This window comes from Bos javanicus, chromosome 14, assembly GCF_032452875.1.
Source record: "Bos javanicus breed banteng chromosome 14, ARS-OSU_banteng_1.0, whole genome shotgun sequence".
NCBI classification, from domain to species: domain Eukaryota; kingdom Metazoa; phylum Chordata; class Mammalia; order Artiodactyla; family Bovidae; genus Bos; species Bos javanicus.
Window position 1 is genome coordinate 19,718,197 of NC_083881.1, and position 18,636 is coordinate 19,736,832.

The window sequence follows — 18,636 nt, forward strand, 5'->3', positions numbered from 1 at the left end:
GACTGAAAAGCACTATAATCTATTATTTCTTTCAAAGTGAAATATTCTACCATCCCAAAACATAGACCAGTTATGCTGTCTTCACTCAAAACAGTCTATGGAACTTAACCTCAAAATATACCTAATATCACATATTAAAAAAAAACATTTTAGTAATACTCCTGTACTACTTTACTAATACCTTGATAAGAAAAACTCCTGAGGTTGTCCACAGGACAGGAACCATCTACTGACAAAAACTGCTTTTCCTAGGATACCCATGCTCTGTCGGAGACTATGTGAAATGGTGACCAACCTGGCTTGGAGCAGATACTGCAGAAACACCTGCCAGCAACACAGGAAGCAGGAGGGGTGGTTCAAATGGTGACAGAACTGTGCACCGTCTCCATCCTATCACATCACCCTTAAGGAATACAGAGAGCACAGCTCTCCCACCATGATAACGCTGCCACATTTCTGATACCTTGTACGCAGTTTCTTAAGCTAAAATGAGGACTTGGCTACAACTACTCATTAGTTTCAAATGAGTTCTATGACTTTGCTCCCCTAATTTGATTTTTTTCAAGTCTCACTTTATCCTTATTTACATTACTTGAAGTACTTTAAAAAAAAAAAAAAAAAAAAAGACCGAAAGTAAAATACGTTTCTGAAATAATTAAGTCTCCAGTGTGAACTATGGAAACTGTAGAGGAGCCAAAGCGCTTCTGTGGCTTTCAGCTGCAGTGTTTACCATCGTCTGGTCACAGCTCAGCAGGCTCCTGAACAGGTCCACATAGTCTCTGTAGGTGGGCACTCTCCACTTGCCGGTCCTGGCTTCCCCCAACGCTCCAGGGTCCTCAGACTCGGGCTCGGCTCCCTGGCGGGAAAACAGACAGACAGCCACGCTGAGGAGGGACGGAGAAGAGAGGCACTGCTGTGCCTCCCGATGTGCATTCTTGGAGCTAAGGGAGCTCCGGGCTGAAGAATGCAACTTGGTTGAGGAAGACAGCACGTTATGAAAGCACAATTAAAAAGCTGGGAAAAAGTCACCATTCTCTAGGACCAAAATAATGATGCACGAACTAAGCTTCAAAACAATACCCAATAATTCAACTCCTCATACAGATCTCTCATCTCATCCTATTTTCTCTAACTGAAGTAAACTTAAGACAAGCCTCCCATTATATACTAAGTATTTTGTCCTAGACTTTCAAGGGGAAAATATCCTTTTGTAAAAATGTAGGTACAGTAACAAGGTTATGTTTAAGGATGTTTCACACCCAGAATTTTATTTATCTGAAAAAATAGTTAGGTATTACATCCTACACTTATCAAAATCTAAGGCATTTCTAATAACAGAAAGGCCATTTTTTTCCCCCCAAAAGAATTACCAATCATTGCAAGTAATTTACACATTTGTCTGCAATTTCAAACACCTGAATATAATATTAACATTGCATTTGGGAAAGCAGCTATCACCTACTATAGAAAGTAATGGTAATTCTTTTAAGTGACAACCATCCTATTGGTCAACTTCATTAAAAAAAATCTTTCAGGCAATCAAAAAGGCCCCTTTTGTATATTTACAGACTAAAAGTTCCAGCAACATCTCTAACTTGCAAGGTGACAAAAGAGTAATTTTCAAAGCATATATTCAGAATTTACCTTTTGAAGGATCACTGGCTTAGAACATATTCTGATTAAACTTTGATGCACTAAAAAAAGAAAATAAAAACAAAAATGAAAAATTACACTGAAAAATACTAAACTCTCAACAAACTGACAGCCATTTGAATATACAGTACCTCTTGGTTTTTTCTCTAAGTTTGCTAACACCTTTAATTTTTTTTTCTTTTTTTTAATGTTTAATTTCAAATTTTAGACTATTAAGATTCAAAAGGAAAAGATGAAGAAATTCAAAACACTAGAGAAAAAAAGATTTTGGTTCACCAAAATATTAGCAGTTCTACAAGAGGCATCAAAAGACAAAAAAGAATTTGGCAACTGGATGTTCTTTATCTCAAATAACACGGTAAGATTCTTCATGCATCATCTCAGGAGTAAACTCCAAACTCACCCATAGCACCAATGCAGCTCCAGAGGATGGGCCCCTTCTCCGCCAGGGCCAGGAACAAGCGCACGATGGCCCTGCAGCACACCAGCTGCATCTTGGGGCTGTACTGGGGGAAACTGTCCATCTGCATGACCACGAGGTGTTCCAGGACCGGCGAGTGCACCTCAGGAACCTGCAGGGACGAGAGCACACGCGGGTCGGGGCTGCGGCAACAGGCACAGCAGACACAGGGGGGCGGAACCATGAAGAAGCAGCTTGTTACCTAGGGGACTAACTCCTCGCTGGGACCGCCTGAACACAGCGGAGTAAAACTGTCTGCATGACATGTTAGCTACGATTCTATCTCAAGCAGCAATCCTAATCTTTTAGAAATATGAAAAGAGTAACAGATAGCTTTTCTGTTTTGGAAACAAATCATCAAGTTTCATGACAAAAACTATACCAAAAAACTGTACAAGGTACTAGCTAAAGAGGTCACCTTGGTCATACTGGTGCCTGAACTGACTGTATGTAACTCCCACTGCATCAAACCAGCTGAAGACCTGGGCTAAACTCGCCAAGCCCATGTTCGGCGGGCCACCCCCTCACTCACGGCATCAAGGTGCAGCAGGACACTGGCCACAGACTGCAGGAAGCTGGGCAGCTGGTACACATGGTCCTCGGCAGCGTCCGCCTCCATGAGGAACAGCTGCCGGCACCGCTGGATGAGCTCCACGAACATCAAGTCCACGTCTCGGGCATTCACTGCCTTGCACGGCTGGAGAGCGGTAAAACCAGTCTCCATCAGCCTTATCCACCTCCGGGTGATGGCACCTAAGGTGTCTCATTAGGCCATGTTATTATAACTGAATGTTAACAAGCTTATCAGTGGAGAAGAAATACAGACATAGAATGCACTGTACATCGGAAAGATGCTTTCCAAAAAACCTGTAAATACATTCTAAACAGTTACTAACACACAAAACACTTATTGTCACCTGTGTTTCTGGCAGGGGCAGACGGCAGACAATTGGGTGCCATCCCTGCAGAGGCCTGACACCCAGAGGAGGGACAGGCCCGATCCCCCCACCACACAGCAGCGGCTCCCACAGCCACACCCTCCTAACTCGGAGACAGTCCAGCTGCACGTTTCCCAAAGGCTCCTCAGACGTCGGCCCCAGTCCCGCCTTCTCACGAGCCTGGACCAGCGCCTGATCCATGTCCTCTCCCTTGTTCCACCATACTCTGTCTACACCAGCTCATTACAGTAAACAGGTCCCTGCTGCCAGACCTCAGCGTCTGAGGATACAAAGTCCGTGCCCTTGGTCACCTCTGAGCCTCCTCACACACATTTCCTCTGCCCTAAGTTTGTATAAACAAGCCACGGAAACATGTGGAGATGAAGACTTTAAGGAGAAAGGAGTGTTGGGAAGAAGCAAATGAGGAGGCATCAGGATGGAGGAGTGAGCAGAGGGCTGGAAGAGACTCTCCATCCCAAAAACAGGGGAGTAGCCCTAATGGGGATCTATACAGAGAAACAGCAGGAGATGTAATCCAGTGGGAGCCATAGACCCCTCCAGGAGGATGCAGCCATGCCGACTCCCAGCATCTCCAGCAGACCTCACCCGGGCTCAGGGGCTCATGCCAGAGTGAGCTCAGGGGTTCATCAGTGATGGGTGGCCAGGCGCAGCCAGGAGAACATGGTGTTCCTCGTCTCCAGGCTGCAGCCATGTCTCGGTTCTGTCTATTGCTGGCTGAACCCTTACACGAGTCCTCTAACTCCTCTGGCCTCAGTTTCCTCAACTGTAAAGTGGAATAATATTCCTAAAAGCTTAGAGGAGAGTTATGAATATTTGAGATAATACATAGGAAGCACTGAAAAAACGCATTAACAACAAAACAAATAAGAATAATATTTTCAAAAGTGTGAGACGCTATTCAAAATATACTAAAGTGATATATGTCAAAATATACTATAGTTTCATAAAATGAAACTAAAAGGGGTCAGTAAGTGAGACATACCCCTGCGAAGAGCCCGTATCCGCGGATGGCGATGGACAGGTCCTTGCTGTTGGCGTCCACGTTCCTGATGATGCTGTAGAACTGCTCCATGAAGAAGCGCAGGGGGCCCCTGTGTGCCTCGGCATCGTGCGCCACCAACAAGGAAACCTGCATCACACAACGTTCACTTTAGAGGCATCCCTCCAAACGTGAAAAGGCTGGAACGGCCGAATGGGACAACATCAGTGAGCTACTACAGGTCCACGGCAGCTATTACTTGTAAAGAACCATCTGTTCAATCCACTTAGTCTCCATCAGGTTCAGAAAAGGCACTTCCTTAAGTAAGCCTTTATTACACGTGATGCATTCTTCCTAGGGAAAGGGACTGAGAGAGAAACCAAGTAGATACAGGAAGACATATGCACAAAACACAGGCTCTGGACTAAAGCTCCCTGATGAAGCAGAAAGCTTCCTTAGACTCATCTTTGACTCAAGGTGACACAGAGCTGGGCAGGCCCAGCAGCTGGCGAGCTCAGAGTCACCCACAGACAGGACCCCCAGGAGGGAACACAGAGAGGATTCAAAACAAACAACCAGGGGAAAAAAAAAAGGTGTCTCATTTCTCAAAACAATAAGCTACAATAATTACGTGAGCCAAAGCAAGTACTGAGAAGCAAGCAGATGACAATCCACCATACACGGTGACACCTGCCAGAACTGGAGACCAGCAAGGGCATCAGGAAGCTCTTGCCACCTGCCCACAACCGTCTAAGACAAGGATGGGAATAAGCCAGACAATCACCAAAGGGAGAAAGAAGACATCCACATTGCCAACCTGCAGCCCGCGCCGACCCGTAGGAAGGCCTCAGGTCTCAGCACCCGGAGACGGCAGGCCGCCTACAGGCTCCCTGCACCCATACCCAACCTAGACGGAAACACCCTGGGGCAGAAGGGGCAGGAGGGCTCGCCTCGGCCGAGAAGCCACAGAGATACAAGCATCCAGTCTAACAGGACAGCAGATCCCGCCAACCTCCCCCTCCCCTCCCTCCTCCCACCCTGACCCAGCCACCGCCTCCAGGGAGCCCTGACCTCCAGCCCTCCCTCACCCCTTCCTACTCCCATCCTGACCCAGGCACCACCCCTAGGGAGCCCTGACTGCCAACCTTCCCTCCGTCCCACCTCCTCACTCTCTTGTCTGGCCTTGGCTCTGAGAACCTGATCAGACTTGATGTCTTTCAAGTTTTTTTTCTTTCAAACCTGCTGCCACTCCTGTGGCAGAGGGATAACCAACTTTTCTCTTTAAGTACTGCTGCTGCTAAGTCAATTCAGTCGTGTCCGACTCTATGCAACCCCATAGACGGCAGCCTGCCAGGCTCCCCCGTCCCTGGGATTCTCCAGGCAAGAACACTGGAGTGGGTTGCCATTTCCTTCTCCAATGCATGAAAGTGAGAAGTCAAAGTGAAGTCACTCGGTACTACAGAAGCTAAGGGACCAACTTGTATTTTTTTTTTTCAAATGTTCATGCACAAGACTGGAATTTATGTCTTCGCATAGAAAGAATTTTACACAGTACCTGTTTCAGAAAAGACTCCAGGGCTGAGTGTGCAGCTTTCTTCAATTCCACATTCATGTGGCTGCACCACTTCGATAGGACTTCAAATAAAGAAGCGTAGTTGTCCAGAAGGCAGGTGCTAAACTGAGATGCGTGCAGGGTGAATAAGGACAGGCCAGCTGCAAACACAGAACACACCGTATTGAAAACAGGATGACAAAGGGCAAGACAAAGAACTTAGGAAGCTTCAGGCACACATCAAACCAAAACCGTGCTCACAAAGCCCTCGAATCCTTACTTCAGGGGCCCAGGGGCCCCTCACACCTAATGCCTCCATCCTCCATTTGAATCAAGAGGCCCACAATCCGGCCAGTGACCCCCAAAACAAAGGTCAGAAGTAGGATCAGGGTTTATTTAAATACAGACAGAGTCAAAAGATCTGGATTGCTCTAAAGTAATTTCTTCTGAAATGGTACAATCTTAGTGTGACCATCTCGAACAGCACCAAGAGCTGCCATCAGTGACCACGTGGGAGCATCACAGGGGTCACAGTACCACCTTCACTCACAGTTTAAGCAAACGCTCACTCAGACACCAACCTAATAACCTCCTTAAATGCAGAATCTTACCCAGAGGCACGGCGTATCTCTTCAGATCAATCTATTAAAAAAAAAAAAAAAAACCTACCATCAATGTTTGACAATCACAAGGCTCAGTTGTGAAAGAATTAGAATACTAAATCCTACCTGAGGACGGATTGCCTTTAATGCAAAATCAAAAATCTCTCTTGAAGTCTGGGGATCTGAGGAAAGACAGAAAGCAGCCGCTGTCACAGATCACAAGGTGTGTCTGACAAAGCTCATGAGACTCACGACCCACCGCTCTGCTGGAGACAGTAGGAGCTCTTCCTCCATTAGTGAACATGCTAGTACCCAGTACTACTGCCTGGAGTCACATAATCACAACGTGACCAGAACCTGAATTTTAGCCTCAGACCAAGGGGGCAGTCCCAGTCCTGCGTGCACTGGTTACGTTAGTTTCCCGTCACCACTGTCATCAATTATCACCAACTTTGTGCCTTAAAACAGCACAAACCCACTACCACCCAGCTCTGGAGGTAAGCAATCTGGAACCATCATCACAGACACAAGCAGAAAACCCCGAGAATGACCTGAAGACAGCAGGACAGACCTTCCACAACTGGAGACAGAAGGAGCGGCCCCTGGAGGGGGCCGGTGCTGTCAGCCCCATCCCGAGGACTGGGATCCCAGGGTCTGGACTCCACCTCAGCCCCCCAGCTGGAGACCCTGCACCCAGAAGACGAGGTGCAGGGTCTGACTCTCCATCTAAGCCAGCAGCACCACCCACCCCACCCAATTTCATCTGCAGGCCCGACACAGCTGGTGTTCCTCCAAGCTGCTCCCCCACCAGCCCTTTATGCAGGCCCTTGGCCAGCACCAAGACCCCTCCAAAGTGACCCCTGCTGTGCCAACACCTCAGCCAGCACCAGCATCCCCCAAAGTGGCTCCCTCCCCCAGGCTGCCCCCACATGCCAGAGCACCAGCCACAGCGGTAACAGGCCTTAGAAACCGGTAACAGGCCTTAGAAACCGCAGCACAGTGGCCCCTAGGAGGCCAGGTTGGCCCACCTACCACAGGGGATGCTCCTGGAGTGCCTGGCTCCAGGGCAGTCAAGGGGAGGGGTAGAGCTACACTCCTGGACCCCACAGGACACCTTCTACACAAAGACCAAGAAACGTAACTGAGCTACCAAACACAAACAAATAGAGAGTTAGGCAGGACAAGGGGCCAAAGGTCATGTTACAAGAAAGAAGACAAAATCTCAAAAAAAGAACTGAGTAAAACAGAGGTAAGTAACTTCCCAGAAAAAAATTTCAAAGTAATGGTCATAAAAATGCTCAATGAACTCAGGAGAAGAATAAAAGAACACAGTAAGAACTTCAACAAAGAACTAAAAATCATATCATATTACCATCTCAATAGATTAAGAAAAAAGTTTCTGACAAAACAGGGCCAAAGGTCATGTTACAAGAAAGAAGACAAATTCTCAAAAAAAGAACTGAGTAAAACAGAGGTTAAGTAACTTCCCAGAAAAAAATTTTGAAGTAATGGTCATAAAAATGCTCAATGAACTCAGAAGAAGAATAAAAGAATACAGTAAGAACTTCAACAAAGAACTAAAAATCATATTACCATCTCAACAGATTAAGAAAAAAGTTTCTGACAAAACTGACACCCATTTATGATAACAACTTTTAATGAAGTAGGTAAAAAAGGAATGTACTTCAACACAGTAAAGGTCATACATGCCAAACCCAGGGCCAACGTCATACTCAATGGCAAGAAGCTGAAAGCATTTCTTCCAAGATCAGGAACAACACAAGGATGACCACTCTCATTACTTTTATTCAACATAGTATTGGAAGTCCTAGTGAGAGCAATCAGACAAGAAATAAAAGGAATCCAAAGTGGAAAGGAAGAAGTAAAACTGTCACTATTTGCAGATGACACACTATATACAGAAAATCCTAAAGACTGCACCAAAAAGCAATTAGAATAAATGAATTCAGTAAAGGTGCAGAGTGTAAAATTAATATACAGAAATCTATAGTGTTCCTATACATTAATAATAAACTATCATAAAGAAAAATTGAACAATCCTATTCATGCTACTGCTGCTACTGCTAAGTCACTTCAGTCGCATCCGTCTCTGTGTGACCCCACAGACGGCAGCCCACCAGGCTCCCCCGTCCCTGGGATTCTCCAGGCAAGAACACTGGAGTGGGTTGCCATTTCCTTCTCCAATACATGAAAGTGAAAAGTGAAAGTGAAGTTGTTCGGTCATGTCTGACTCCTAGCGACCCCATGGACCGCAAGCCCACCAGGCCCTTCCATCCATGTGATTTTCCAGGCAAGAGTACTGGAGTGGGGTGCCATTAGTTGCATCTAAAAGAGTAAAATACTTTGGAATAAATTAAACCAAGAAGGTAAAAGATCTATACCCTGAAGACTCTAAGATATTAATGAAAGAAACTGAAGACAATACATAATATACATACAAAAATACGTACAAATATACATACGTGTATGCATACATACAAAAATACATACAAAAATACATATGTATATGCATATATACAATATACATACGTATACTGTGCTCACAGGTAGAGAGAACTAATTTTGATAAAATGTCCACACTCCTCAAAGCAGTTGACAAATTTAATGCAATCCCTATCAAAGTATCCACGGCATTTTTCACAGAACTGTAACAGTTAAGCAAAATATTTGAATGGAAACACAAACGACTCTAAATAGTCAAAACAGTCTCTGAGAAAGAAAAGCAAAGCTGGAGGCATCGTGTGCCCTGATTTCAAACTACACTACAGTAATCAAACCGTTATGGTTCTGGCACAATAAAACAGAAACATAGATCAAAGAAACAGAGTAGGAAGCCCAGAAAAAAACCCACACACATATGGTTAATTAATGTATGACAAGGAGGCAAGAATATACAATGGAGAAAAGATAGCCTCTTCATCAAATAGTGGTGGGAACACTGGACAGCTACATGCAAAAGAATGAAACCTGACCCTTTTTTACACCACACACAAAAATAAACTCAGTGGATTAAAGACCTAAACCTATAATCTGAAACCACAAAACTCCTAGAAGAAACATACATGGCACTCTTTGACATCAGTCTTAGTGTTTTTTTTGATCTGTTACTTCATGAGTGCATATGTGTGTGTTCAGTCATGTCTGACTCTTCTGCAATCCCATGACCTATAGCCTACCAGGCTCCTCTGTCCATGGGATTACCCAGGCAAGAACACTGGAGTGGGTTGCCATTTCTACGCCAGGGGATCCTCTCGACCCAGGGATCGGACCTTCATCTCTTTCTTGCATTTCCTACACGGGCAGGCAAGTTCTTTACCACTGGTGCCACCTGGAGTTACCTCACTAGAGGATGACAAAAGCAGACACATGCAGGACTACATCAAGCTAAAAGGCTTCTGCATGGCAAAGAAAACCGCCAACAAAACAGAAAAGCATCCTGCTGAATGAGAGAAGATATTTGTAAATGATAGGTCTAATAAGGGATTAACGTCCAAAGAACAACTGAACTTAACAACTCAATATAAAAAAAAAAAACCAACTCAGTAAAAAAAAAAAACGAGCAGACTGTGACAATACAGAGATGCAGGATGGGGTGAGAAGTGGGAAGTAAGTTCAAGAAGGAGAAGATGTATGTACACAGATGGCTGATGCATGCTGATATTTGGCAGAAACCGACATAATATTGTAAAGCAATAATCTTCCAATTAAACACAAATACATTTAAAACAGAAAAAATATAAAAATAAAAAATGAGAAGAGGATCTGAATAGACATTTTTCCAAAAACACACAGATGGCCAACAGGCACAAGATGCTCAACATCACTAAACAGGGGAATGCAAATCAAAATCACAGTATCTCACCTCACACTTGTCAGAATGGCTGTCATCAAAAAGACAACAAATAAAGAGTGTTGATGAGGAGATGGAGAAAAGGGAACCTCATGCACCGCTGATGGGAATGAAAACTGGTGCAGCCACTGCAGAAAACTGAGCGGAGGTTCCTCAAAAAACTACAGTTACCACATGATCCAGCATTCTACTTCTGGGTACTTATCCAAAGAAAATGGAAACAGTAATTAGAAAAGATATACACACTCCAGTATTCACAACAGCATTATTGACAATGGCCAAAACATGGAAGCAACCTTTAAGTGCCCATAGACAGAAGAATGGATAAAGAAAATGTGGTGAATGTGCAGGTATATGTATTTGTAGGAATACTATTCAGCTGCAAGGAATGAAGTCTTGTCATCTGCTGCTACACAGATGGACCTAGAGAGCATTATGCTAAGTGAAGCAGAGTCACGGAAAGACACGTTACACGTGATCTCACCTAAAAGCGGAACCTAAAAGAACAAAGAAACACAGAAAAACAGAAACAGATACGGAGAGCAAACTGCTTGTTGCCAGAGGGAAGCGAGCCGGGAGCATGAGAGACACAGGTGAAGATCAGGACGTGACACACAGCTTGGGGAGCGCAGTCAGCACTGTCACAACTCTGGTGACAGACACTATGAGACTCGTCATGGTCATTTCCTAAGGTGTTTCATCGTCAGATCACTATGCTGTACACCTGAAGTAACGCAATCCTGGACTGCAACTACGCTTCAGTTAAAAAATAAAACAGGGAATTTCCTGGCTTACAACTTGGTGCGTTCACCGACAGGGTCCAAGTTCAATTCCTGGTCAGGGAACTAAGATCCCACAAGCTGCAAAGGACGGCCAGAAATATAAATGAATAAACCATTAAAATAACACAAAGCAAGGAGTCACCTGGGTGTGCTCCTCTCTAGAGGCTTGAGGGCTGGCCTTCAGTTTCTAGAAGCTGCTCACCCCCTTGCCTTGGGGCCCCAGTTCCATCCTTATAGCCAGCTTCTCCCGTCACAGCACCCTGACCCTGACCCTCGTCCACAGTCAAATGTCCCTGTGATCACACTGGGTTCACCTGGACAGCCTCGTCTCAACGTCCCATCCACAAATGATTCCCCTCTGCCTCAGACCTAACAGTCGAGGGGCCAGGATCAGCATGGCACATCTCTGGAAGCCGTTATTCTGTCCACCTCAGTCCAGTGTTCTAATCCAGGAAACAAACATTATCGCCTGCTTTAGTGAATTGTTACAGGAATTTCCCTTGCAACATGAACACGATAATCCTTAGCACATGGTTAATGAGCAATAAGTACTATTAATTTTCTTGTTCACCGAATGTCAATTAACACGCCAAGCAAAAACAAACAGAAATAAGCAACGTCACCTGCCACCGAGGTCAAGTGACAAAATAGACAGTCTAGGAGATGAAAAACATGTCGCAGAAAGTGCTGTAACAGAGAGGACTACAGAAGCCCAAGGAAGCAGCTCACACAAGGAAGCACAGAGGCTTCAGACAACAGGAGATCCCTGAGCAGGAAGCTGAGAGGGCAGGATGCTCCACGGACAGGGAGCCGGAGAGAGGAGACCGAGAAGGGGAAACAGGAGCAGCTGGGCCAGCTTTCCTACTCAGAGGCAGCAAAGACTGGGAACACCCGGTGGAAACGTTAGAAACTGCTGCTTCCTCAGGTTGAAATGATCAGATCTGGAATTTTCTTAAGTTGCAATTCAATAAAAGCAAACACATGCAGGAGGTAGAAAAATCTGGCAATTATCTGAACAAAAATGGTAAGGAACAGCAAACAAGTTCTTCTTTTAAAGAATTTTCTGGGATTAAAAAAGTTTTATTTGTCCTTTAAAAACAAATGAATTCATTATAAAGCTCTCATAGCTAGATTATCCTCTAAGCTTAAATTTGAGATACTATAGAAGAACACTACTGACAGTTACAAAGAAAACTGTATTAAACAGTTTAAAACCAAAAGGCAAAGATCTGCAGCACAAGAATTACAAAACGCTAGTGAAAGAAATCAAAGAGGACCCAACTCAACTAAATGCAGAGGTGCACTGTGCTCATGGGCTGGAAAACTCAACATGGTTAAGGCATCAACTCTCCTCCAACTGATCCACAGGTTTAGCACAAAGACCACAAATATCCAAGGAAGACTTCGTCGACACAGACCAATTCGTTCTAAGATTTACATGGAAAGGCACAGACCTTATAATACCCAAATGATTTTTAAAGAATAAAATGTGAGAACTATACTGGACATTTAAAGCTTGCTATATAATTATATCATAAAGACAGTGTGGTGTGGGCAGGGGAACAGAGAACCAGGATCCACCCCCACAAGTGATGAGCCAATCAGCTAATGCCCAGCTGGCTTTCTACAAAGACACGACGATTCAGTGATTTGGTGATGATTTCATGGATGTGGCACGAAAATCACAGGCAACCAAAGAAAAAATAAACTGAACTTCATCAAAATGAAGAACTTTTGCACATCAAATGGCACGATCAACAGAGTGAAAAGACAACCCATGGAATGGGAGAAAGTATTTGCAAATTATGATCCCATAAGGAACTGATATGCAGAATACGTAAATAACTCATACAACTAACAAAATGTCAAATGACCTGATTTTTCAAATGGGCAGAGAACCTGAATAGACACTTCAACCAAGACGACACCCAAGTGGGCAAGAGGCACTTGTGAATACACTCAACACCAACAGCCACTGGGGAAATGCAGTGAGAAACCACCTCACACTCACTAGGAAGGCTACGTCACACAACAGGAAGCAAGTACTCTGAGGGCGTGAAGAGACTGCCCTGATGGTGGGAACGGGAATTAGTGCAGCCCCTGGAAACTACAGAACCACCACGTGGGCCGGCAAGCCCACTTCTGGGGATGCTCTAAGGGAACGGGGGACTCCAGGTGTTCGCACACCCATTTCCAGCACCATCATTCACCACAGTCAAAAAAGCAGAAGCAACCCAAGTACTCACTGATGGCCCAATGGACATACGTGTACTGTATTCATACAGCGGGATTCTGTTACAACAGGGGTGAACCTCGAAGACCTTGCTGCTAAGCTGCTAAGTCACTTCAGTCGTGTCCGACTCTGTGCGACCCAGCACAGCCCAGCAGGCTCTGCCGTCCCTGGGATTCTCATGCACAGTGAAATAAGGCAGCCACAAAGTTACCTGCTATGAGTCTATTTACATAAATGTGAAAGGACAAAGCTCAAGGTGGGAGACTGAGCAGTGGCTGTTGGGGGGGTGGGGGGCGGGGGCGGGGATGTGGCTACAGAAGGACAGGAGGGAGGCTGCTTCCGCGGCAGGCTGCCAGGGCCTCGACTGTCATGGGCACACACTAGCCCACATGCGATAAAGCGGCACAGAACTAAATTCAACACCCAAGTCGGTGCATGGGAAGCAACTGGAACCGAGAAGACCCGAAGGTTCATCAGGCAGCACTACGTCACGAGAGGCATCACCGCGAGGTGCCAGGGGAAGGCCACACGTGCATCTCTGCATTGCCTCTCACGACTCCATGTGAATCCACAACTGGTATACAATTTAAAAATCACACAGGAATTCATCAGACTAGTAGTAGTTCTTCAATAAAGAAAGAAACTCAAGTGCCATCAAGCGATACCTTCCTCCATGGACTTGGTGAAGTTACACATAAGTGACGCCAGTCCCTTCAGACACCCCGCCAGCACCGCAAGTTTGGGTTCTCTCACTGTCGATGTCATCTGAAAGGAGAGTTTAACAAGGTACCATAAAGAGAGAATAGCCCACCAGATACAAGGAAGCAGAAAAGAAGATCATAAAGTTTATCATACCTGGGTCTTAAGTTCACCCAGAAAAGCCCGGAAGAGTTTATCCGAATTGTTTATCATCTCGCTAGGATGAACTTCACCTAATACTCCTAGGAGCTCATATATTTTTTCTAAAACTGAAAAATAAATTTTAGACAAATTAAGGCCTAAAATTAAATATATTAAGCAAAAATCCACAAATAAAAGGAGAGGATTTTACTTCAAAATAATTTAACAATAAGCCACACAAACTATCTAGTTTTATGTACTGAATCTTTCCTGATATGTTTTATGTGAATGTATTATTATAAGCTAAATTACATTTGACGTGTGAGTTTTCTATTTGAAGAAATCATTTTGTATAGATTAAAATTTTTATAAGCAGATTTAACACACTATTTCTGTTTCCATTTTGGTTTCTTTTCAGCAAAAAGAGTTCTTCTGTATTAAATGGGGAGGAAATCCAAAAAAAGAGAGAACTGATTCATTTTTTTGTGCAGTAGAAACACAATGTCGTAAAGCAACAATGCTCCAACAAAAGTTTAAAAAAAAAGTTCATCTGTAAAATATAAATACCTTGGCAGAAAAAAATCCAAGTTTTACACTAAAAACTTGTTAAATTTGTTAAAGCATTTTAAAGACACATTTAAATACATCTTACCTGTATCTGGTATTTTTGCTTTCAATGCAAGTTCTCCATAAAATTTGGTAAATAACTCTCCAACTCTTAATTCATCCATGAGTCTAGAACTTCTCAAAGTCTGAAGTAACTAAGAGAACACGAGTTAGCAGAGTCTAGGAGGAAGCAATGGAAGGCTTCCATCTATTGCACCTGTTCGCACACAGCCATGTTCCACAGCCATGATCTCCAGGCACTCACGATAGGTGTCAAGCTAGGTTATGGGGAATGAAGGGCTGAGGTGGGTGGTGGAGAAACAGGGGAGACCAAGTGGAAAGGGATGTAGACTTAATTTCACCTTACCAAGAAAATTATTCTATGACTAGACCCATTCTCTCAGAGGCACTTAAGAACCAACAAGACCCAAAGAAATTCTACAACAGAGATGCAAAAAAAAGATTTGCATCTGAGCAGAGATCCAGGTGAGAGCGAGCCCAACGACCACACACACACAACACACAGACCCTTCGAGGTGTGAGTGTAAGGTTTCAAGAAAACATTCAAGGACACAATGAGGTGCATCTGGGCAAGTCTCAGCAGCATTAGGTTTTCAGAGTAAGGGCTTCCCTTAAAGCTCAGTTGGTAAAGAATCCGCCTGTAATATGGGAGACCTGGGTTTGATCCCTGGGTTGGGAAGATCACCTGGAGAAGGGAAAGACTACCCACTCCAGTATTCTGGCCTGGAGAATTCCACGGACTATAGTCTATCGGGTCGCAGAGTCCGCCACGAAGGAGCGACTTTCACTTTGCACTTCTTGCCCCTCATAGCCCAGATTCTTCCTCTGCTCCCCAGAGTGGTGTGAGGGCAGAACACCAAGGTGCTGCTGGTGATGGCTGGAAATGGGCACCTTCTCACACCAACGGGAGTCCTCAGCGTCTCACCCACAACTCTCATTTTCAGTTCAAGTTATATGTGCGCCACAAACTACATGCACTTAGACATATTTTTTTAAATTACCTTAATAAGAAGTTCTAGGGCTGGAATTCTACATTTAGCAGCTTTATCTTTTGTGTAAACACTGGTACAAATATTCTAGGATTTAAAAAGAGATATCAAAATCATCAATAAGATCTTACTTCTTATAACTAAGACTTAATAGCTAAATCTACACCTGGGAGAAAAAATACCAATACTTGACATACTACACTTTAATAGTTTTCTACAAGGGCCTCAGCTCATTAAATTTTTTAAAAATTAGCCACTTAATTTCTAATACAATCAAGCAAAAATAAGTAAACTCCCCAACAAGAAAGAGAAATAAAATTAAGCTTAACCATGTTATGACGTAAGTTACCATGTAACTTTCCATGTAAGTTAAAAGATGCTGATATACAAAGAGGTAAGTTTTTTCTTCTTACCTTAATATCTAGAGAATAAGGTATGATCTTCTGGCCAATTTTTTCTAAGAAAACACATAAAAACTTTAGGGCTTCTTCTCTACAATCACGAAACTATAATAAAAGAAATAAACATTACAGAAAACTGGGCTAAAAAAAAGTCACCTCAACATGAAGAGACATACACTAGAAGAGCAAAATGAAAATGGTCAACTTACTTCATCAATGCTAAGTGATTTCCGAACAAATACAAGCAAACCAAAATCTTTGGAAAAAACTAAGGAAGTGTGTAATGCTGAAAAAAAAAAAACAACAGGTAAGCGAGCTGCCAAGTTTCTCCATTAACGCACACTAAAGGTGATGCTTGTTTCTCAATTCAGCCTCATAACTGACAAAGGAAAACAGGAAACTCTAGACAATGTTCCACAGTGATAAGGTCAGAATAATGGCCAGAACCCTGATGCCTAGCATCACACCTGTGAATGCGCTAACTTTACACAGCAAATGAAAATTAGGTTGCAAATGGAATTAAGGCTGCCAATCATCTGACTTTAAACTGGGGAGTGCCCTGGGTTATCAGGGCTTCCCTTGTGGCTCAGCTGGTAAACAATCTGCCTGCAATGCGGGAGACCTGGGTTCCATCCACAGGTTGGGAAGATCCCCTGGAGAAGGGAAAGGCTATCCATTTCAGTATTTTGGCCTGGAGAATTCCATGGACTGTATAGCCCATGGGGTCTCAAGGAGTTGGTTACAACTGAGAAACCTTCACTTCACTTCACTTCCAGGTTATCAAGAGGGCCCAATGCAGTCACAAGGGCCCTCACAAGTGGAAGGCGGAAAAGGAGATGGAAGACAGGCAAGCAGGACAGGTTCCAGGTGTCTTACTTAACCCTCTGCTGCTGGCTTTGAGGAAGCGGGGAGAGGGACAGCATGATCCAAGAAATGCAGGTGTCTTCTGGAAACAAGGAATGCCAGAAGAAAGAAGGAACCTCGGTGCTACAACTGCAAAGAACTGAATTCTGCTAACAACCTGAATGAAAAGGAAATTAACTCTCCCCCAGGGGCTTCAAAAAAGGAGTGGCCCTGCCTGCTGCCTCGGTGTTAGCTTGATGAGATCCCTGCTGGCTTCCAACCACAGACGGATAACCGACAAGCCTGTGCTGTAGTAAACACCAAGTTTGTGGTGTGTTTCAGGACCAATAGGAAATTAGTACACAGTCCTACAATGCCTCAAGTGAAAGGACACATCCTGGATAGAGTGAACCTCGAACTGCTTTACGACAAGGTTACTAAAGAACAAAACTGAACTCTTGGAACAGACTGGAAAGCATTTACACAGTGATGCTGTCCTCATGAACACACCCTGGCAGTCTGTACGTACTACACAGCAATCTCTTTAAGGCTTTATTTCTCCTCTTTATTAACAATGACGTTTTCGGAAGAAAATCTCGTCCTCTAATTAAGACTCTGCATGTTTGGGTTTTTAAAAGGGAGTATAACCAAGTTTTCACACAATGACACATTAAAAATGCTAAGAGGCACTTCAGCTGCAAAGGGTCAAGTTCTTACCCAGGCATAAGTCAAGTTAAGAGCATGACTTGTTTCTCAAAAGGAACAGCAAAACTGGAGTTTGGAAAAGGTGCTGGTGGGTTGAGGCAACAATGAGGTGGAAGAACATAAAACTTCCCTCTCATCGTCGCTCCCCACCGTGGTTAGCAGTGATGCCAAATTCAGAGCATTTCCACAACTCAGGCTTTGAAATACCTTTCCTCTGGTGTTAAGAACAGAGGAAGTTGACAAACAGTTTTACACAGATCACAAATTCCCACAGGCCCGTTCAAGCACCACCCCGGGTGCCCACTCGGACTCGAGCGGGCGGCCGGGCACCGGCCGTCCGGAGCCCCGAGCCGTACCCACCCAGCAGTGCGGGGCCAGAGCTCAGCACGCACTCCTGCCCCAGGCCCCGCAGCAGCTGACCACTGGCCACCGCCGCGCCGCAGCGATCGGCAGCGGACAGGGACTCTTGTAGCTGCAGTAGGGAGCCCCGCACGCCGGACCCCGAATCGGCCATATCCTCCAGCCGCGAACACCACTCTCGCTGCCGGGACCGGAAGTGCCGCTGGGCGGGAAGGGGCGGGAAAAGGAGAGGATGGGCGGATTTTCCAGCGCGTGCGCACAGCTGCCTGGGCCCGAACCTGCCCAGGGCGAGGTGCTGGGCCGAATGGGGCCTTAGTGGGCCGGGGAGGGGGATCCATGATCCCTGAGCACATCCAGCCTCGGCCCTGTAGTGCTCCGGACTTGGACGCGGGCGAGGGGTCCCTGCTGGAAATCTTCGAGGAGGTGGCCTGCCTTGTAGGACCGGCGGCTTAGACATCCTAAGTTAAGATACACAGAGCACAATGCAGTCAAACTTCGGGAGAGTCAGGAACCCATCCGCTCGACCTCCGGAAATAGATGCGGAGGACAGGTGGCGAGTTGGAGGTGACCAAGTGCCCGAGGCAGAAAGAGACAGGCTAGGGCTAGGGTCAGGGGCCACCGCTAGTCCTTGGTAACGGGGATCGGGGTGGGGGCGGTCGTTTGGAATCCCAAGGGACACAGGGACAAAACCCCACCCCTACCCCGCCCCGCCCCGCCCCGCCTTGGAGGAAGGCCCGGAACGCAGCCTCCACAGATTTCCCGCGAAATCGCGTTCCGGTT

General features: G+C 45.1%; 1 protein-coding gene across 2 annotated transcripts in view; it reads right to left on the reverse strand.

The window, feature by feature from the left end:
* Window positions 1–18,313, reverse strand: part of PRKDC (protein kinase, DNA-activated, catalytic subunit) — a 132,323-nt gene extending 114,010 nt beyond the window's left edge. For both annotated transcript variants that reach the window (XM_061438711.1, XM_061438710.1), the window contains exons 1-15: window positions 17,857–18,313; window positions 16,158–16,234; window positions 15,961–16,053; window positions 15,560–15,634; window positions 14,584–14,692; window positions 13,947–14,059; window positions 13,757–13,856; window positions 6,332–6,387; window positions 6,215–6,245; window positions 5,607–5,764; window positions 4,055–4,201; window positions 2,646–2,810; window positions 2,057–2,225; window positions 1,645–1,694; window positions 731–856 (exon numbers count right to left, since the gene is read on the reverse strand). In XM_061438711.1, coding sequence (XP_061294695.1) covers window positions 731–856; window positions 1,645–1,694; window positions 2,057–2,225; window positions 2,646–2,810; window positions 4,055–4,201; window positions 5,607–5,764; window positions 6,215–6,245; window positions 6,332–6,387; window positions 13,757–13,856; window positions 13,947–14,059; window positions 14,584–14,692; window positions 15,560–15,634; window positions 15,961–16,053; window positions 16,158–16,234; window positions 17,857–18,313 — 1,926 coding nt within the window. The remainder of the gene's footprint in view (window positions 1–730; window positions 857–1,644; window positions 1,695–2,056; window positions 2,226–2,645; window positions 2,811–4,054; window positions 4,202–5,606; window positions 5,765–6,214; window positions 6,246–6,331; window positions 6,388–13,756; window positions 13,857–13,946; window positions 14,060–14,583; window positions 14,693–15,559; window positions 15,635–15,960; window positions 16,054–16,157; window positions 16,235–17,856) is intronic.
* Between the last annotated feature and the right edge of the window lie 323 nt (window positions 18,314–18,636).